This window comes from Stenella coeruleoalba, assembly GCF_951394435.1.
Source record: "Stenella coeruleoalba genome assembly, chromosome: 3".
Taxonomy (NCBI): Eukaryota; Metazoa; Chordata; class Mammalia; order Artiodactyla; family Delphinidae; genus Stenella; species Stenella coeruleoalba.
The window spans coordinates 124,883,821-124,905,805 of NC_137148.1; the positions used below are offsets into that span (position 1 = coordinate 124,883,821).

Consider the following 21,985-nt stretch of genomic DNA (forward strand, 5'->3'; position numbering starts at 1 on the left):
AAACTGTGAGGAGGTTCCCCCTCCATTGGCAACAACTCCTAATAAGCTATCGAAACGTGTTTCAACCATTACCCTTCAATTTATCTAAAGATCCTTTAATGGCTGTCACATCTTGGAGTCCTGAGCCATATCAAAGTTTTTCACCCTGTGTAAGGTAGAAACATTGTATTTACCTAAAAGATGTTCTTTCCCCAGTTTTAAGAGGGTGGCCACCTACCCTTACCCTGGCCTCTCAGACTCTGATGCAGTGACTCACTCTCACAAGGGACCAACCTAGAAACGAGAAGCTCTAGTCCAGTTCTGCCACCACATGTTGTGTGTCTGAGGGCAGGTGGCTCAGCCTCTCTGACCCACTGTTTCCTTGTCTACAAATTGGGGGTGTGAGTGTTCACAGCTTTTTTATTCTACCCGTGCTCTAACCAGAGACATGGTATAGACAGGGATTATGTGTCCTTTCAGTCTTGTTCTTCTACACTCCAAAATCATGGTTCTGTGACGACGAACTAGGTTCAGAAGGTGACAGGGCAAGTAGTCAGGGGAATGTAAAAAATCTCACCTCACTGAATTCACCATGACCAAGAGAATGAGAATTTAGGTCTCTTTAATACACACCTTCAAAAACTGATTCCAGGAAAAAGAAAACTTTTGGCCATACAAAACTGGGTGAACCAGTGAGGTTGAGTCATGAGGGTACTCACCTGCTGTTTGCCTCAGACAGGGAGGTGTTTCAAGGCGGGCGTTCCTGGAGCTTCTACTCTTGAGGGCTGCACGATATTAGATCCAGGAGAGACCTGGGGCATTCTGTCAACAAATATTTATTGATACCCACTATGTGCCAGGTGCTCTTCTAGGTATTGAGGGCCTGGCAGTGATGCCAACTGACAAGACCCATACTTTGATGGAGCTAATATTCTCATGGAGAGGAGGGATGATTAAAAATATTGTAACAAATGGGTCAGTGATAAGGGGTATGAAGGGGGAGGTAGGGACAGAAGTTAGCAGACTGGAGGAACCCCTAATCTCTTATCCACGTGTCCAGTCGCCACCTTCTACACTTGGGGACGAAGAGGCAGAGACAGCAGTCACCTGCTCAAGACCAGACTACACCCAGCTGGTGAGAAGCAGAGTTGGAAGTGAACACTGGCTTCCTGCAAAGCCAATCCTTTCTTCACAGCCCCTCCCGATGAAGGGTCTATTCTCCTATCATGGTCTAGTCCTTAGAACCCAGAATCAAGGAAGGGAAGCAGCGCTCAAGCACCCCCTTGTTGGCCGCAGGACACAGGGTCCCATCGGTCCCCCTTCACAGCCCAGCACCGAGGGAGAAGCCCGGGCGGGGCGGGGCCTGGACACGCGCCGACGCGTCCAGCAGGTGGCAGCAGCGAGCGGCCGCGCCCCCTGCGCAGCCACCCCGAGAGCCGGCATCATGGATGTCGAGCTCTCCTATTTCGCTTTGCTCGCCTTGGAATTCGAGACCCCAGACGAGGACCAGGATTCATGAACCGGTCGCAGGGGCCCGGGCAGGGGCCTCTGGCTCCCGACGCTGGCCGAGAGGTGGGTCCTGGGGCGGGTCGCTGCTCGCGGCGCCCGGGTGGGGACGCCCTGTCCAGCGGAGCCCGGCGCCCCGCGTACTGCCCCCGCCCTGCTTCCCTGTGGTCCACACCCCCTTTGGGCTCCCGAGCCGCTGGGCTGCAATAGTCGGGGTGCGCGCGAGCAGGCGCTGCCAGCCCTGCTTCTGCCCGGCAGTCGGGTCCCAGGAGCGGACGGACCCGGCGCCCGCGTCCTCTCTGCCTCCTCCTCCTTGCTGCTCTCACCTGCGCCTATTAGCCCCCTCGCCTTCAAGGCCGGGGGCTACAGCCCAGACTGACAGGGGGACAGCAGAAAGAGAGCACCTGAGGATACAGAGCTGACACTGGACTGCCCTTTTCACCCCCAGGTGATGAGTGAGGTCGGAAGATCGCAAGATTTAAAAAGCATCTGGAGTCTCCGTATTGAAAGACCCAGTGCGAAGGCATCACCATGAACACGAGCAGTAAGTGGGTCCTCCTCTTCTTTGCCATGGGAACAGGGTGGGGGCGGGAGGTGCAGGAGCCGGCGCTGGGGCTGCCTGGAAGGAGGAAGAAGCCTGGCACGGGGGGACACATGGCCCCCAGACTCCTCTTTGGTCCTTTCTGTGCTCCCTCCTGGGCACAGGGATGTGGCTCCGGCTTTTCATGATGATGTGCTCATGTTTTATTGGCAGCGCCACTTGTCTGTGTGGGGAAGGCTGCTTGTCTCCTTCTAGCAATGCCTGGCAAGGCCTCGGAAGCAGTAGTGTGGCCATTGTCTGACTCGGGGGGCTCTGAGGAGACCTCTGGGCTAACAGCTAGAAAGCCAAGGAAGGCCCTGCTTGTCCTGGAGCCGGGAAGAGCAGGGAGGCTGGCCTCGGGCTGGTGGGTGGGTGAGTGGATGTGGGCAGGCCGTGGGATAGGAACGAGCAGTTTGATAAACAAATCATCAGGAAGCCACCTTTGGGTCTGGAGATTGTGAAATATCCTGCTCTTGTGTGCAGGCAGCCCCAGGGGCACAGGGCTGATTTTTTCACACACCTGCAGGCTCTTTAGCCATCATGAGAATGAGAGAAAAGAGACAAGCCCTTCGGCCAAGGTCTCTTAACATCCCAGAAGCAGCAACTGCTCTGCAGAGCCAGCACCAGACATTTTGCTGCTGGGCTGAGCCTCAGCTGCTGAGAAATGCAGTAAGAAATACGAGGCCCAATCCCTTTCTCCTCAATATAGTACCTTTGACCATGGGCACCTGCTGGGGTGGGTGGCATGGGTGCCACCTGGAAGGAGGTCGGGGTTCAAGTCCCCCCTCCTGCCTCCCGGCCAGCTTTGCTTGTCTGGGTTATTTAGCAGCAGGCGGGGTTGTTAAACCAGAGAACCCCTAGGAACATTCACTTCCCTGGGTCTATGATTTTGCCATCTCCTCTCTGGATCCCAAATTGCTCATCTGTGAAATGAGAAGGGTTGAATTAGAGGTCCTTCTAATCTAAGAATCTGCAAGTTTCTTCTAAAAAAGCTAGAGCTGAGAAGCAAGGCCATAGAAATCAATACCTTCTGAGGCTGTGCCCAGACCAAACCCAGTTTCCTCACCCTCCCTCCATTTTAAGGCTTATGGCATGGAAGGGGGGAAAACAAAGCGAAAGCCAGGGAGATGGAAATGAAATATATTTATTTACTATGTATTTGTATGACTCATCTCTCTGCTGTCTTCCTTTGTGTATTACATAGCTATGCTAAGCAAGCGAGTGTAGCTGGACTCCCTCTGCCTCTTACAGCCCAAGAATTTTGCCTCTTGATTTTGACAATCTGGAACAGGGCCGCAGCTTCACACCAGGCTCAGGAAAAGAGCAAAAATTAGGTAGAACTGATCACCTAATGGGCCACATATTTGCATCTGTGTGCTCTCAGACAAGTAAGGATGTGAACTGCCTGTCGCTTCTCACTGTCTCCAGGGGAAAAAATTTTTTATGGGAGTTCTTTCTCACTAAATGACAGAAGAGAAAGGTGGCTCATTTATTTTTCAAGGAACTAAGAAATAAGGTAACAAGCAACAGACCCTGCCCTTTTCTCTCTTTGGAATCATAAGGAACTCTTGTCCCATTAGCAACACTGAGTATTCCTGAAAGAAGGAAACAGATTTTACTTCTTTTAAATTTTCAAATAACAACCAATAGAATTGAATACTGCAGAAGAAGAGGACTAACAAAAATGCCATTCCAGCCTCATATACTTTTTCTAAGTGGGGAGAGTGTGTTTATTTTCTGGGAGTGGTGGAAAATAAACAGAGCGACTTGGACAGTCTTGGGGGCTCCTGAGTTTCCCTAAGAGGAAGTGCTTCTCTAAAGGGCTGCCTGGGGGCACACTGGAGAAACTCACGCTCAGGCTTAGAGGCTGGGCTTCATCATCATTGAGGTTCCTCCCCACCCTGGGAGTCTGCAAAAGGAGAGGGTAGAAATCAGACATTGCAGGAGTGAAGGAGTGACAGGGTCATAAGGTCACAAGGACAGAACGTTGGCATGAGGTCCTTGGAGTGACCTGATGTAAGCAAAAATGCTCTCCCCTTTAGGATGTGAAATTCTTAACTCAGTCCTCATCATGCCTGAAATTGAACCTAAGAGAAACTGTTCCTCGGTTTTTCTTTCACTTCCACTTACTGAGTCCTCACTCTTTACCAGCCACTGGGCTATGCATTTCACCTGCACCATCTACCCAGGCTCTCACATCCAACCTGTGAGATGGGTATTATTGCTCCAGTTTTACAGGTGAAACCTTTTAGCTAATGTTCAATAACTTCTTCAAGTAGTGCAGGTGATTGTTGGACTTTGAAACGTACTTGGGTGCATAGCATTTTCGACAGTGTGTGCCATGCCTAACCAACAGTTCAGATGTCACCATTGAGGTGGGGGCAAAGCATGCGCTTATTATTACATTGCTAATCACTTCATCTGGAGAAGAGGAGCCTCGGCTACAGTCTTACAGCTCATAAGAGTTGATATAGCTCGGGCCCTGCAATCAGGTGGGTCCTGCAATCAGGTGGGCCCAGGTTCTAGTTCTCCTGTTTTCACTTATTAACTGTGTGTTCCTCAGCATGGTTGTGTCATCTGCAAAATGGGAATGATGGGACCTACCTCAGAGTGGAATGGAGATAATTGTTCATGTGTCGTGTAAAGTTCAGAGAGTGGTAACCGGGACATAGCTGGCATCATGCCAGCGATGGTGGCCAGGCTGTCATTGTCACTGCAGTAGTCAGTGTGGTTCTTGTCATTGTTGACTTGATGAAATTAGCGAGCAGGTCATTCAACCTCTCGGATGTCACATCTTTGTCATAAATTGAAAGGAATGTGGAAGTGTGATCTTGAGGATTAAACAGGATTGTGAGAGATTGCTTTGTAAGTATATGTAAATTTTTTTTAAATTTATTATTTATTTATTTATTATTTTTGGCTGCTCTGGGTCTTCACTGCTGTGCACGGGCTCTCTCTAGTTGTGGCGAGTGGGGGCCACTCCTCGTTGTGGTGCACGGGCCTCTCATTGCAGTGGCTTCTCTTGTTGCAGAGCATGGGCTCTAGGTGCGCAGGCTTTCAGTAGTTGTGGCTCGTGGGCTTCAGTAGTTGTGGCTCGCGGGCTCTAGAGCACAGGCTCAGTAGTTGTGGCACACGGGCTTAGTTGCTCCGTGGCATGTGGGATCTTCCCGGACCAGGGCTCGAACCTGTGTCCCTTGCATTGGCAGGCAGATTCTTAACCACTGTGCCACCAGGGAAGCCCCTGTAATTTTTTTTTTATTAATAAGAAACACGTCTCAGATGGCAAAAACAGGGGAGTGCCAAGTCAGTGACTCCTCAGAGTACATTTTAGTTTCATCAGAATTCTTTCTTCTGAATTCTAGCTGAGCTTTAGCACACCACAAAGCAGGGCTATGAGAGAAATGGGTAATTTTGGAGATGTAGAGTGGGATGGTGGTCCAGACCTGGCAGAATGCAACAGGTGGGCTCCAGCCTTCTGAGCCAGTAAGGAAAAGGGGAGGAGGGCTCCTTGCAGAGAGAACAAGACACCAAAGGCATGAGCAGGCCACCCAGGGCTAGTACTGAGATGGTACTTCCCCTGGGCCAAGGGCTTCTGGGAAAACAGAGTCATCATTTGTACCTTGGCCTCTGTGGGGTGTGTCTACTGTCCAACCTTTCCTTCCCCCTGCACACCCAACCTAATTCCAGGGATCTGTTATTTGACTCCAACCTGCTGAGGCAGCCTCCTAACTGGTCTCCCTTCACCTACTGCAGCCCCCTTCAGTCTCCTCATCCATCCTCCGCATCACACTTCGCTTAAAATGCAGATCCCATTGCTCTTAAGATGCAAGAGGAAACCCCTCAGCAAGGCCTGGAGGGTCCCCTGTGGCCCAGCCTTGCTCACAGCCCAACCTCATCCACATGTGCCTCTACAGTCTCCATGTTCCTGTCACGTTTGCCTCCTTCAATTCCCTCCTGGAAAGTTCCCTGCCACCAGCACCAGCCCCTCTGCCCAGCACCCCTGCTCACCCAGGATGGCCCCTCCTTACCTTCCCAGCCCCAGTCCAGCTAACAGTCCCCGATGATGTTCTCCTCTGTGCACCTTGGCCCTGTTCCTTCAGAGCTTTGTCTGTGTCATCACACACTCACCCCTGTGTCTCATTTTCCAGAACCTACAGAGCAAGAAAAGAGCTGACCCCAGACCCCTTGCTCTCACATGATCCCCAGAGCCATGAGGGCCTCACCACCTAATGTGCATTTTCTTAGGCAACAGTAAGTCTTTGGTTATTCCCTGTCAGTGTCTCCCATTCCCTGTTGGCCCCAGGAGTTCCCAAGACCTGGGAATCAAAGCCAGGGGAGACCGAGTTGACCCCAGAGCATCAGAGGCCCTGAGCACCAGAGTCAATTCTGTGTGTCGTAAAATGCTGTGCTTTGCTTGGGTTGGAACTCCCAGAGCTCCTGAAGCCTGTGGCTTTCCTAGGCACAGAGCCAGCGCTGGCTCATCCTTGAGGTTGGAGAGGGTCCTGCATACCATGTACAGTGGTACCAAGAGGCATTCTCCCTCATTTCATTGGCTTCTTCTGATGGCCCCTTCCTTGGTTGTTATCATGGATTGACATGCCAACAACCTACCTTTTTGGAGTAGACTTTGTTTTGTTGCAGAGAGCATTAAGGGGTCATATAACGCTCACAAAGATGTCATGGGATAGCAGACAGCACACTGGGGCAGTAAAAGCCCAAGCTTTGGGGTATGGATTCCTGAGTTCAAATTTAAGATCTGTCATGTAGTCTCTCTATAATATTGGACAGGATAGATCATGTCTCAACCTGAATTTTTATCATTATAAAATGTTGGCAGTAGTGCCAGTTGGGTTGTTGTGACGATTAAGTGAAATAACATGAGAAACTCAGTGGTGGTGGGTCTCAGGGAATGAAGTTGAATCTTAAGTTGAGTTGGCCATTGAGTAGAACAAAGTTCTGAAATGATGGTGTCATAAGAGCCAAACCCTCTAGTTGAAAATTAGCCTGTTTTGCTGGTATTGTGGCCAGCGCTGGGTTCTGTACCTAAGAGAGCCACGGCTTTCAGGAAGCCTTCAGGAAGATGATTAACCTGGTATTGTATATGGCATGAGTCTAAAAGGGCAAGGCAGGAAGTTAGATCCTAGATGAGAGACAATTAGCCTAGTTCAGAAAAGGTCTGATGGCCAGGATTTGGGTGGCTGTAAGAATAGAAATAAGTGGAAAGATGCTTTAGAAAATAAAGTCTGCATGGCCTTGCACCTGATCGAGTTATAGGGTGAAAGAGAAGAGGAGTCTGTCTTAGGGTCCTGGCAGGGAACAGATGTGCAATTTGAGAGGAGTTAAACAGGAGTCTTTGCAAGTGTGTGAGAAGGGTGTAGAGAAACAAACAAGGAGAAGCCAGGATGGCCCAAGACTGGGAGGCTAGTAACAGCGACCCATTACCACTCTTACCACACCTGCCCCCAGACCTAAAAAGGAAAAAAAAAAAAAAAGGAAGCCAGAGACCCAGTAAGCTGTAGGGGAGGGACTGCCTGGTAGGAGCAGTGGCCTCTGGCTCCCGGAAGGCAGCCAGCTCATGGCAACACCCCAAGGAAGGAACCAGGGGAATAAATATCCTGACCTCTCTCTCCTTCCTCCCTTGGATTTCCTATGGTACCCGATCCAACCAGGAGCCAGAGGGCAAGGAAGGCTCTGGCTTGATGGGCCCACCATGGTCAGCCTCCCAGGGTAGAGAGGGAGCAGAGTGGATCTGGGGAGGCAAGGGATTTCAGCATTGAAGACACCCAGCACTAGGAGCACGATGACCTTCCTCTGCTAATGTCATTGCCCAGGTCAGGAACGCTAAGAATTCCTAGAGGAAAGGATCCATTGTAAACACAAACACAGGAGGATACTCTTTAAAGAAATTCTAAATTTGCAAAACAGATGAAATAGAGATGATTGTATACTTCATAAGAATAGAGATTTGTTTTTAAACAGTGCTTCCCAAATGAATGGAGCACTTGTTGACAAATGACCACTTAAGGCTAAGGGATGGTTAGAGGAATAATATAAGGAACAAGGTTAAAACAGTCCAAAATGAGTATAACACATCTCTGCAAATCACAATGTGATTTCAAGAGTACTTGCGTTGCATAAAGGAAGTGATATCAGTTCTGAACGCCAACACTCCTATCTGGCAAAAGCTTTATCTGACTGAGATAACATCTGGTGTCCGTGAATGTCAACAACTGGCTAATACCTGGCATTAGCCAGTACCGTTGTAAAGAACAGAAAACAACCAGAAGTGTGTGAGTACCTCTTACTTGTTGGGTGTTTCGCCAGTTAAATTGTTTTTAAAGGGCACAGCTGGGTTCGCCTTCCAGCCCTGCCCTTTCCTTGCTGTGTGTGCTTGGGCAAGTCACTTACCTTCTCTGTACCTCTGATCCTCATCTCGAATGATAATCACAGGGGGTGTAGTAATAGTGCCTCTCTCACAAAGTTGTTATAAAGAATAAATAAGTTGAGTTGTGAATTGCTTAAAATGGTGCCTGGCATATAGCAAATGTTTATAAAACGAATAAAAATAGTGTATATTAGTTTGCCAGAGCTGCCATAACACAAAAGTACTACAAACTGGGTGGCTTAAATGACAGAAATGTATTGTCTCATAGTTCTGGAGCTGAAAGTCCAAAATCAAAGTGTCAGCAGGGTTGGTTCCTTCTGAGGGCCGTGAGGAAAGGATCTGCTCCAGGCCCCTCTCCTTGGTTGTGGGTGGCCATCTTCCCTCTGTTGTCTCTTGACATTCGTTTTCTGTCTATGCATATCTCTGTGTCCAGATTTCCCCTTTTGATAAGGACACCAGTCTTACTGGATGAAGGCCCACCCTAATGACATCATTTTAACTTGATTACCTCTGTAAAGACCACATATCCAAATAAGGTCACATTCTGCAGTACTAGGGCTTAGGACATCTCTATACAAATTTGAGGGGACACAATTAAATCCGTAACATAGTGTTTGTTAAGTAAATGACTCCTCAAGGAAAATATTTCCCTGTGGATCAGTTTTCCTGAGTACCGGCCACTCCCCAGGGCTAGTGTAGGATGCTGATAATTGGTTATCCACCTAGTCTTGATGCTTAAACCCTCATTTTACCAGCTCTGACCAGCAGAGGTGGAGCCTGCCCCTGAGAACTTGAAGGGGAGTGTTCACACGTAGGAGGTGCCCAGAAAAGAGGACCGTGCTGACTCAGTGTTCCACAGTCAGTCTGTCTGCAGAAAACACACTCCCCACCTTACCCCTATTCTGGTCATTATGCACAAGTGTAGCATTTCAACAGTGAAATGGAATTTACAGTCGTGGTAGTGTTTTTCAATCTGCCTACTTCCTGGGAACGTCCAGCATGGATAATAAGAATTGGATTGTTCATTTGTTCACTCAACAGATATTTACTGACCACCAGCTCTGTGCCGAGCATGTTGCTGGAGACACAGCAGTAAATATATCAGGCATAGTCCTTGCTTTCGTGGATCATACGGGTCCGCCAAAATGGGCCAGCTGGTGGCCAGCACGATGAGACGTGTTTTATTTGCCCTACACCAGCTTTTCAGTGAGTTTGAATTATTTGCAAATACTCAGAAATCAAAACTGGGGTTTCTAGCTTCTCTTTAAAAACAGTTGAAAGACCTTGCACCCTGCCTCTATGTTCCTACATGACAGACAACAGTAAGTAGAATTGCCTGCGTTCAGGGGGGCATGTACTGGTCTCTAGAGAGCCACAGTTGCCACCACTTCCTATTACATTGCACAAGGACAGCTTAATATTCTTCTGTTACCTTGCCACTGTAGGCATTTGAATTTATTTTGAATTGAAGTATAATTGATGTACAGTATTGTGTTAGTTTCAGGTATACAGCAAAGGGATTCGTGTATATATTTTTTCTTTTTTTTTTCCATTGTAAGTTATTATAAGATATTGAGTATGGTTCCCTGTGCTATACAGTAAATCCTTATTGTTTATCTATTGTATATATGGGCATTTGAATTTTTTAACCCTAGTCTAGTAGATGATCCATATAACATCAAACACAGATCTGAGGAAACCGCAGCATATCTGTTCATCATAGGAGACAGTCCTGTCTGGAGTTAGCAATTGATTAACAGTGCCATGCTGTAAAGTACTCTTGAAGTGAGCAAAATCCTGCTTGGTGTCCTTATTTCCCCAGCTGACCCATTCCCAGAGGGTGAGATCATATCCTGTTGGTTACAGTTGGGCAAACAATGTCCTACCCCCATCTCCTAGAGGTCAGTTTCACTTCCAGGGGAATCTGTTAGTAGGGGGTGGGACATAGACCAAAGGAAAGCAGTTCTGGATAACTGGTCCCAGCTCTGGGTACCTCTTCCAGCCAAAGGAAGGTACCCTGGGAGGCTGGACCGTTCCAGAGATTGTTGTGACATATGGGACATGCCTGTTCCAGTGGAGGACATTTAGTCAACAGCATGAGCTCTCTATCAGTAAGGTCAGTCTATATACCCACCCAGCTAAGGGATAATTACTGAAAGGTCACACATTGACCCTAAATGGCTACTCAAGACCTCTCCTCTGTTATGATGGGGCTCTCCTGCGTGAGAAAGAAAGGTGAAAAATTGGATAATGCTAACATTTCTTCACTTGAGAGCAGATTTTTCTTCATTTCTCTGGAAGAAATCAGCCTAGCAAATCATTCATAGAAGGCAAAGCACAGTGCCTAGTACATTGTCAGTGCTTAAAAGATACTTGCTGAATCAATTCATTAATTAAAAAAACCCACTCTCTTTTTCTTTATGAAGATCTCTCTTACTTTCATTTTTATGACCATTTGCTAAGTTGCCCACCTGGATATTCCAAGGCACTTCAAATTCAAACTAAAATTTAATAAACTTATTCTTTTTAAAAGAAAAAAAACCTTCTTCTACTCTGTGGTCCCAGTTGATTGCTAGAAACTCCATCTACCCAGGAACAAAAGTTAGTAGTCAGAAAGTAGCCCCCATCTGCATTTCCCTTTCCTTCACTCTCCCGTGTTCAGTCTGTGTCCACATCTGGTCATTCCTACCTCCCAAACATGGCCTGAACTCTTCCTTCCTCAACTGCCATCACTTCCCAATGTCTGTGGCACCAGCCATTGGAGTAAATGGTTGGGGGAGAGCTGAGTTGCTCTCAGGTTCGCTTGGAGGCATCAGAGCCATGTGGGCTGCCCAACAGTGTGATTCCAGGCTGCAGGGGCAGGAGGCGGTCATAGCACTGCTCTGCAGAACCCTGATTAGGCTGTATCTGAGCAGTGCGTTCAGGGCGGAGCATGCCTAGGAGCTGTGGGAGGACTTGAAACACGCTGGGGAGAGGGCCCTGAAGGAGCAGTAGGGAGTTAGCCCCACACTCTGGTTTTGTGTCCCCAAGAGAGCATGGATGATCCTTTGCTACTGGGTTGTGCTACTGGGTTGTGCCCTGCACCCCAGAAGTCGTAGCCTCTTTTCTGAGGGCACCACCATCCAGACAGAAGGTCCACACAGGCTCCACTTTGCTGTCTTATTGCCCCCTGTGCTGTGGTTACTGCTGTGTGCTCGTGCCACAGGCCCACCCCCTCTTTTGGCAGAATGCCACTCCCTACTGCATGTATCATTTCAAAAGCTTTTTCCTCGCATCTGCTTAATTTTGTGCAAAGCACAGGTCTTTCTCCATGGGCTGTTATCTCTTGTCCTCGCCGGCACCAGCAGGGCCAATGAAAGGACTGCTTTGCAATAGTCTAATGACACAGTTGATCTATTTTAAGCACCTGAAGCACACTCCACCGAGTGCCAATCTTCCCACAGCAAGCTGCTCTCAGCGTGCAGGGGCAGGGCCAGCCCGAGGTCTGTTCCTGCTTTTTGAAATCTGGAGAAAGAGCCCAGGGATCCAGACCCTGCCCATCCAAGGATGATCTAAGGCAACTGTATAATTAGATATTTTCACAGTCAGCATGAGATGTTCTACAAGGAGAATTGCCTGTGATTATAGGGCGTAGGAACCTCAGATGACCATAAATTCCTTTTTCAAAGGGCAGAGACAGAGCCTCGGCCCTCTACATGTAGGGAGAAGGGACCTGGGAGGCAGCATTTCAGAAACAAAGAGAAGCCCAAGCTCCATCAGAGATGCCTTAGCCTCACACCCATTTTCTCCTCCTCCTAATCAAGAGGCATTCTTTTCCAATTACAGCCTATTTGAGTGCAGTTGTTTACAGATAGTATTTATTTAATCCTTACAACAATCCTGCATGGCCCTTCCCTGCTCTGTATCTAAGGATGGTCCCCCTCTGTGCTGTTGGCTTTCACCATCCTTCACAGAACTCACCACAGTCGGTAATTGTTTTAGCCATTAGCTTGTTTTCTTCATTTCTGTCTCTTTTCCCTTTTGGACTATAAGCCACATCATGGCTCTGTGACAGGCCTGTTTTGTTCACTGCTGAGTCCTCCAAACTCATTACAGCACTTGGCACAAAGTGATGACTGCCAGTGACAGTTCATGTTTGTTGAGCATTAACTGTGTGCCAGGCACAGTGCTAAGCTCTTCATAGACATGAATGCACTTAACCTTCACGGAAGTCCTGTGAGGTAGATGCTAATAATATCCTCATTTTACAGAGGTGCAAACCGAGGCTCAGAAAAGAGGTCGCTGGCCCTAAGTCTCATATTTAACAAGTAACGAAGCCGTGAATGAATATGTGAATGGATGAATTTCACATGGAATATTTAATACTCCCATTTTGCATAAAAGGGAAATGAGGTTCAAAGGTCACACGAGCTGGGAGGTGGTGGGGCAGGTGTTTGAAACCATGTCGAGCTGACTCCGAGGATCTTTTCCCTCCTCCCTGCTTCCTCCTTTTCACCGTCTTTCCCCATTTTACTGTGACGAGAGTCACGGGGGGAAAGTATGGGTTAGGGTGGCTGGTCTTGTTTCCTGTTGGATGTCCCAGCACTGCTGCCCTGTTCACTAGGGCAATGACACAAATCCCTGCTCTGTGCATGGCGATGTGCCAGGCGCTGTGGGATCGGAGATGCACAGGACAGAGTGTGTGACCTCAGGCGGCCTCCTTCCAGCATCACCCAGGGGCAGACATGAGCATGTGTGGCTAAAATATGGCGAAACCCTCTTGAGCGCTGAGAGGGAAGGACAGAGTGAAGAGGGAGACAGGCCAAATTCCCCTGGAAGACCTGGGGAATACTTTGTGGAGAAGGTAGCACTCAGTCTAGACCTTGAGAAGTAGCTTGGAAGCGGACGAAGGGCATTCCAGATGGGCTCATCCATCCGTTCTCCCAGGCAAGCTTCCACGATCGCTTGTTATACAACTTCTGCATCCCCGGCCCCTGGCTTGTTGGGGGGAGGGCGAAATAAACAGATACAGAGAGTTTCGGGAAAGGTCAGGAAGTCCGGTTGTCTGTAATCTATGGAGTATGAGGAGGTGGCCAGTGAGGAAATAAGGCTGGGGAGCTGGGGAGGATCAGATCTCTGAGAGTTTTACACGCCGGGCCGGGGAGTATTTGTTACAGTCTGTGGCCAGTGAGGAGCCATGAGAGGTTTTGAGCTGAGCAGTGACACCCCCACCGCCGCTGCCCCCCCCCCCACCGCCCCTGCCACCGAGCTGTGCATTATTTAGGAAGATCTCCTTGGCAACACGCACCTGATGGATGGGAGAGCCCAGAGGCGGTAGAGGCAGGCTAAGCACCGTGGAGCAGGTGTGAGTGGGTGAGAGGGGAAGGCATGAGGGGCAGAGAGGACGAGCTGGCAGTGGTTCCCCCAGCCACACTCTGCGTTGCTGTCAGCGTTACTGCTCTTGTCCTCGCAAGTGGACCTGTTATCTGATTCTGATTGCTGGGACTGTGCGAACTGATACTTTGAAAACTGGGTTACTGACCAAATCGAGACGCCTTAGATAGTGTATTTGATAAGCATTTGAGCTGTGGAGTCAGACTGCCTGGGTTCAAATTCCAGCTCAGCCACCGACTAGCTGTGCAGCCTTCAGTGACTTGCTTTACTCCCTACCCTCACACACAGCTTCAGGTTCCTCTCAAGAAGGGAGTAATAGGGGAGGGCTGAGTAAGGGAATGGGTGTTAGATGCTTAGCACGCATGCAATAATGATTAACAGCAGTAAAGTAGGGAAATACATTTGAATGTGTTGGGAAAACCCCCTTCTTCTTTCTTGTTTTTTTTTAAATGGTGGTATCTTTTTTTAATACATAAATTTATTTATTTATGGTTGTGTTGGGTCTGCGTTGGGTCTTCACTGCGGTGCGCGGGCTTCTCATTGCGGTGCCTTCTCTTGTGGAGCATGGGCACTAGGCGTGCGGGCTTCAGTAGTTGTGGCACGTCACCTCAGCAGTTGTAGCGCATGGGCTCTAGAGCGCAGGCTCAGCAGTTGTGGCTTACGGGCTTAGTTGCTCCTCGGCATGTGGGATCTTCCCAGACAGGGCTCGAACCCGTGTCCTCTGCATTGGCAGGCGGATCCTTAACCACTGCCCCACTAGGGAAGTCCCGGAAAACCCCTTTCAATATACAAATTAATCAACGTATGGTATGGTTAGGACAAGTCACCTCTTGATCTTTCCATTGGAAAGGGGAGCAGAGGTATGTACTGATAACCCAGAACTTTTATTTAGCTAACATTTAAGGAGGGCTTTATTATATGTCAAACTATGTTCTAAACTTTCCGTGAATTGTCTCTTTTGATCCAGGCGTGAGTCAGCAGTGAAATTAATGTTGTAGAGGACAGTCCTACTTGAATAGGGAGCGTGTATTGGCAGACTTTTTCTGTAAAGGGCCAGGTTGTAAATATTTTGGGCTTTGTGGGCCATACGGTCTCTGAGGCATGAAAGCAGCCCATGACAATATGTGGTCAAATGGATGAGGTGACATCCGATCACAATTTATTTCCAAAAATAAAGGTGGAGGGGGATTTAACCTGTGGGCCAGTTTGCCGACCCTTATGCTAGATGACCTCTAAGACCTCTTCCAACATTAGAATTCCAATCTAAAATGATGATACAGAAATGCCTAATGTCTCTTATTTAGTTCATCTTTGTAACTACAAAGGAAGTTTACTTCAAATATGATAAAGATTACACTGGAAAGATAAACCCAGAAAGGACTGTAGAAGGCCTTCTCCATTCCCTGTGTGCCTTCATTTTCTGCACAGCCCATAATTCACACTGTGGTATTACATGACTCATGTGACCACTAAATGCCAGGCTGCACAGGCTGCCCTGGGGTCTGTTGAGTAGACAGCTCTTGATATTTCGGCCAGAGGCTCTCCACTTGGGAAAAGCCATAAAAGGCAATATTCCATGCCAGTGCCTCAGTGTCCAAAGCAAAGTCTCCTCCTACTTTGCTCCCCATTCACATTTCCTATTCTAAGCCCACATTCCCTTTTAATGATGTATTGATACAATAGCCAGATTGTCTGTCCAACATGTTTTATCATCTCTCCATCTGATTCCTTGCAAGAACTTCCCCCCAACTCCATGTAACAGTACAAATGAGCTGTCAGTTATGGTGTTCTGCCCCTACCCCAGGGGGTGGCACATGACCTAGACTAGCAAGTCAGAGTACCCCATCTACCTGTGCCTCAAGGATTTGTTCCTCAATGGACCTTAGACCCAAGAGAGGCCAACCATAGTATTCCCTGGAATTGGATAGGGAGATACTGGGAGGAAGTATTCATTCCATTGATATTGCTGAGCTGAGGAGATGAGGCTCTGGAGGTTCTGGTGGCCATTCCTGTCCCACATGTGGGAAGAAGCTGTCTGAAAAATAGAAGACGTCATAGCTCTGACCATATAGTAAAGCCTCAGAATTCAGCCAGATTTGAAGGCAGAGGCTACCCACCCCACCCCACCCCACCCCACCCGTAGACCTCCCAGTTGCAAGAACCAACAGATTCCCTGTTTTGCTTAACCTAGTTTCAGTTGGGTTTCTGTAAATTACAATGGAAAGGATCCTAACTAAGGTACTTGCTGTTGTTGTTATTTCACCCTTTTTCCCATTGGCAATTACCTCATGTAATTACCCTCATTTATCAAAATCCTAGCCATTTTTAGGCCAGAAGCTTCCTCTCATCCACTCCTGAAGTGGTTTTATTCCCTTTTCTGAAGTCCATGACCCTTGTTTTATTTATTTTTTTAAAAAAAATAGGATTCTTGTCTGTGTCTCTCATTTTTTTTATTTTTAGTTTTTGGCCATGCCATGTAGCATGTGGCATCTTAGTTCCCCATCCAGGGATTGAACCTGTGCCCTCTGCAGTGGAAGCATGGAGTCTTAACCACTGGACCTCCAGTCCTGTTTTAAAACATTCTTATGGTTATGGGTCATTTGCTGTAACTCAACATGGTTTATTCATGTGCATTTCCTAGCACCCCTCTTAGATTATAAGCTCCTTGAGGACAGGAGCCATGTGTCCGCAGGGAATAGTGCATTTGCTCCACAACTGCAAGCAACAGACCACTGGGGAGTCAGAGCGTTACTGCTGGAACTTATAAATCCATGTGTGCACCAAGCCACAAATGCGTAATATTCTGTCAAATGCACATGTATAAGAAAAATCAATATGGCAAAATAACTATTACTTTAAAATAATGCTAAGGTAGTGAGGCTAACTAATATATACATTTTTTTTTTTTTTTTTTGGCTGCGTCGGGTCTTTTAATTGCAGCATGCAGGATCTTCCTCGCAACGTGGGGGCTCTTCGCTGTGGCACGCAGGCTTCTCTCTAGTTGTGGCGCATGGGTTTTCTCTCTCTAGTTTAGGCGCATGGGCTCAGCAGTTGCGGCGCACGGGCTTAGTTGCCCCACAGCATGTGGGATCTTAGTTCCCCGACCAGGAATCGAACCTGCTTCCCCTGCATTGCAGGACAGATTCTTTACCACTGGACCACCAGGGAAGTCCCTAACTAATATTTTTGATGATAAAAAGAAGTCCTCAAATGATCTGAATGTGGTTACATGGAGGAAACAAATGTAAAATTCTTGAACTTTACACTTAAGATTTATACACTTTGTGCAAGTTATGCCACAATAAAAAGTAAAAAAACAGGGATGTCCCCGGCGGTCCAGTGGTTAAGACTTTGCCTTCCAATGCAGGGAGTGTGGGTTCGATCCCTGGTCAGGGAGCTAAGATCCCACATGCCTCGTGGCCAAAAAACCAAAACATAAAACAGAAGCAATATTATAACAAATTCAATAAAGACCTTTTTTAAAAAGTAAAAAATAAGATAAAAATAAAGGCATCCTTATACTTGACAAGCCTGTTCATCACTAGTCAATACACAAAACTTAATTTGAGATAGACCATAGACCTTCATAAACTAAAAGTTAAAACTATACAGCTTCTAGAAGAGAATATAGGAGAATATCTTATGACTTTGAGGTAGGCGATGACTTCTTAGAACACTAAGAACAGCAAAAATGGGCAAGAAATTGTAGCAGACACTTACAAACGGATGCTCAGCATCATTAGTCATCAGAGAAAAGCAAATTAAAGCCACCTCTTTCCACCCGCCGAAAGGGCTTAAATTCCTCATACATTATTGGTAGGAATGTAAAATGGTACAACTTCGGAAAACTGTTAGGCAGTTTCAAAAAAACTCAACACACACCTAATTAAGATCCAGCAACTCCATTCCTAGGTATTTATCTGCGAGAGATGAAAACATAAATCTGCAAAAAGATTTGTGCAGGAATGTTCCTGGAAGCTTAATTCATGATATCCCAAAGCTGGGAACAACCCAAATGTTCATTTATGGACAAATGGATAAGCATGCCACTCAGCAAAAAACAAACCAACTATTGATACATGCCACAGCATGAATGAAGCTCAAAAGCATGCTGAGTAAAAGAAGCCAGACAAAAAAGAGCACATACTGTATGATTCCATTATCAGAAGGTCAAGAACAGGCAGAACTAATCTATATGGGTGGAAATCATAACAGAGTTTGCCTCCGGTTGGGGGATGGAATGATTGATTGCAAAAGGTTATAGCAGATTATCTCCATATTATGGAAATGTGCCCTGTCTTGGCTGAGATGTTGTCTACATTTATATATTTGTCAAAACTTTTTGTATTTAAGAGTTATATATTTAATTACTTGTAAATTATACCCAATTATATATATATGAAACCTTTTTAAAGATTCCTAGGCTTAGATACAGAAGAACTGACTCCTAATCTCAGCTCTCCTACTAGCTCTGTGACATCTGCTAATATCCTCATCAGTTCAGTGGGTCTATCCTATTATCTTTGCTTACCTCAAAGGACTATTTCAACTATTATCACACCTGGGAAAGTGCTTGGTGAACTTCCAGGCATTGTACCTTTCAAGAGCTTCCTCTTTAACCGATTTTGTGCAGGTCTCTTCCTGGCCCTAATGTTCCAGCTACACTGGCCTCCTTGAACTCACCAGGTACTTTCCAGCCTTAGGACCCTTGTATATGCTATTTCTCCACCTGCATTGTTCTGGCCCCTGGTCTTCCATGGCTGGATTCCTTGCCTCCTTGCAGTCTCAGCTGAAATAGTTTACCTTCAGATTGTCTCTCCCCAAGCCTTATTCATTTCCTTCTTTCTTGTCACACTTTGTAATTATCTGTTGCTTACTGTGTATCTTTCCTGTGGAATTGTAAAGCCCCAAAGGAGAAGAAACATGCTTGTTTTATTCACCAGCGTAAATTCCCCAGTTGTTGGCACATAGAAATTACCCAGTAAATATTGCCCAATAACTAACTACACCAATGAAGATGGTATTAACATTAGCAAATGAACTTTGTAATCTGTTTGTGCTGACTCAGGACTTTCTGCTTGGAGCAAGGTCTTCCCTGGGCCTTGGTGGGTGTCAGGAAAGTGACAGCAGGATAATGCTAGTATCACTGTAGCACGCTCACCAAGGAAGAGCTTTTTGCGTCAGGGGACTCAAGGAAACCTTATCCTTAGGAAGGCTAGGACACTTTCTATTTATGGGTCTGCTTTGTGGTCCCTCTGCTGGGCTGTGACCTGGGGGTTCTGCATTTATCTCCAGGTTGAGAAGAGTCTGAAGCACAAGCAGGCTAACTATCTATCATGTAGCCATTGTCCTCCATCTCCAGGGCCCTATGCATCCCATGCCCAGCCCAGGGCCCAAGAGCAGGTGGAATGAATGCCTGTGTCCGCATCCATCCTCTTCTTTGGCACTTTTCAGACCTCTGGTCCATCATGTGGCCTTTTAGCCCTACTTGCTTTCCTCTCTCTCCTTCTAATAATCAAATCACCTTTTGGGGGGTTTCTGGATGTGAAAGCCATTGCCCTCATTGAGGCTGTTTCTTTCCTGAGAGTCAGCCCCAAGTCCAGGGCACCTGGGCATCACCCTCAGCTGATCTGCCCACGGGAGCTCTCTGAAACCCTCTGTTTTACCACTGGAATGTTTGCTGACCTGGATTATTTTGGCTTTTGCGACATCATTCTGTGCTATGGAGAAATGCTTGTTAGCCAGTAGCAAAGTCCACTTGAGGGTATGAACTTAAGAGAATGCTCTGGTGAAAATCTAAGGGGCTTTGAAATAGGAGAGAAGTCTACCCCTTCCTCCCACCCACTTCCTCCATAGCCAAAATTCTGCCTTGCTGTCTCCCTTGCAATCTGTATTCTTTTCACCAGATAATATCAATAAGCCTTTTATGTGAGTGGGATTTGGGGCTTCTCTGTTTCTCATCTGAAAATCTATCCTGTGCCAGTGAGTTTGGGCCTCTGGCCCACATGTTCATTATTGTACCGGGGTTCCTAGAGTTGACTGGGGACAGAATGCCTCTTTGGCTAGAAGAGAGGTATTCTGGTAGATTTTTTTTTTTGAGGCATTAATCTAGTTTAGAAAGGCTGTGAGAGTGAAAATGCGTGTATTCTCCATTGATGTTTGTTCCTTCTTGTTTGAGCTCCACACTTAGCTGGGGTTTGGGAATCAAATGCTGGTGAATCTCTGGGGATTTCTTGAACTTACATTGGCAATAGTCATTTTTTGCTGCCATTAGTGTCAAGAAATTTAAAAAAAACCCAGTATTTTAGGATGCAGAATGGTGAAAAGGGAGTCCAGTGGTGTGTATCTGTGCATGCGTGTCTGCAAGTGTAGAAAAGAAAACTCGCTGAACTAGCTGTCCAAAGGCCTGGATTGGAGTCTGGGACAATCTCAATTCCCTGAGCCTCAGTTTGCTCATCTATAAAATAGGTGGGGTGATTTTGCCTCACTTGACTCATGTTTTGTGATCATCAAATAAGGCAGTGAATGAGAAGACCTTTGAGTTACCTTCTGTTTTGCTAGGTGTTAAATAGATGCCTTCTCCCTTGGCTGTTCTTTGAAAGAGAAGCCAGCAAATATTTGAATTGTTTTTTCTTATAACTTTTGATTGTTGGCTGTGTTTCTTTTAGTCATTAAAATTTAATACAGTTGTGAACAGAAATTGAGCAGAAGGCAAATCCAGCTTTATTTGGGTTATAGGTAAATGGGGCAAGGTAAAAAGTGTCCGTTCATTGTGAGTCTAATGTCCTTGTGTACAACTGTCCTCATTTCAAATATTCCATCCCGTCGTTAGGCCATGCATCCAACCATGCGTTTCAGTATCTCATTCAGAAAGTGTGGTCTCTATAATTAAATGATGATAAAAAGAGACACAGGACAGTGACCATAGGATAGAAGCTTTGCTCTTCTCTTTGTGTCTGGAAGGGCAGTGAGCAAGCCAGACCAGAAAGAAAGAACCCTTTCATCATGCCCATCAGAGCAGGTGACTGCTCTGTTTTGGCCGACAGGCCCAGAATGTCACCCTTCAGCTCCTTTTACAATTCCCAGATGAATGGTGCCCGTCACAGGATTCGCCCATGCCGGTTTGGGAAGGACACCCTTGTAAATCTCGGTATGCCTCACTGTTTACTACTCCTCTCACTCAACACTGAAAATCTTTTAAAAGTTTTCAGCTGTTTTTTAAATTGAATTATAGTTGGTTTACAATACTGTGTTAATATCAGGTGTACACCAAAGGTATATATATATATTTTCAGATTATTTTTCATTATAGGTTATTACAAGATATTGAATATAGTTCCCTGGGCTATACAGTAAATCCTTGTTGCTTCTGTATAGCCCAGGGAACAGTATTTTATGTACAGTATCTGTTTGTATCTGTGAATCCCATACTCCTAATTTATCCCTCCCACCCACCCCCCATCCCTCTCCCCTTTGGTGACCATAAATTTGTTTTCTATGTCTGTGAGTCTGTTTCTGTTTTGTATATAGATTCATTTGTATTAGTTTTTAGATTCCACATGTAAGCGATACCATGTAATTTTTGTCTTTCTCTGTCTGACGTCACTTAGTATGATATTCTTTAGGTTCGTCCATGTTGCTGCAAGTGGCAATATTTCATTCCTTTTTTGTGGATGAGTAACATTCCATTGTATATATATATACACACACCACATCTTCTTAAGCCAATTTCTGTGATGGGCACTTGGGTTGTTTCCATGTCTTGGGTATTGTAAATAGTGCTTTTAGGCTGTTCTTTAGACAGTTTCTACCAGTGACCAGCCTGACAGAGGCAGTGGGGCAAGAGCAGTAAGAACTGAAAGCCGTCTGCCTCAAGATGCATCTTTCAGGACCTATAACCCATCCGCGTGTGGAAGCACCTCTGTCATGTCTGTTTTGGAGTGGGAGTCTCCCAGTGTTGAGAGGGAGCAGGGTGTATTAGAAGGAAAAGAAAGAAAACCAGGTGACTGTCACCTACTGCCGGAGGGGAGGAGGGTCTGAAAAGAGATGGGGGAGGCTGGCAGGGACCAGGCCATGCAGGCCTTTGTCGACCATGGCAAGGAGTCTGGCTTTATCCGAAGGGGAAAGTGAAGCCATTAAATGGTGTTAAATGCCACTGAAGT

General features: G+C 46.6%; 1 protein-coding gene across 1 annotated transcript in view; it reads left to right on the plus strand.

Annotated features, from left to right (window-relative positions):
- Positions 1 to 1,410: 1,410 nt before the first annotated feature.
- The window catches only part of ABLIM3 (actin binding LIM protein family member 3), a 145,132-nt gene continuing 124,557 nt past the window's right edge, over positions 1,411 to 21,985 (plus strand). Inside the window, exons 1-2 of the mRNA XM_079915343.1 lie at positions 1,411 to 1,551; positions 1,934 to 2,029. Coding sequence (XP_079771469.1) covers positions 2,017 to 2,029 — 13 coding nt within the window. The 5' untranslated portion in view covers positions 1,411 to 1,551; positions 1,934 to 2,016. The remainder of the gene's footprint in view (positions 1,552 to 1,933; positions 2,030 to 21,985) is intronic.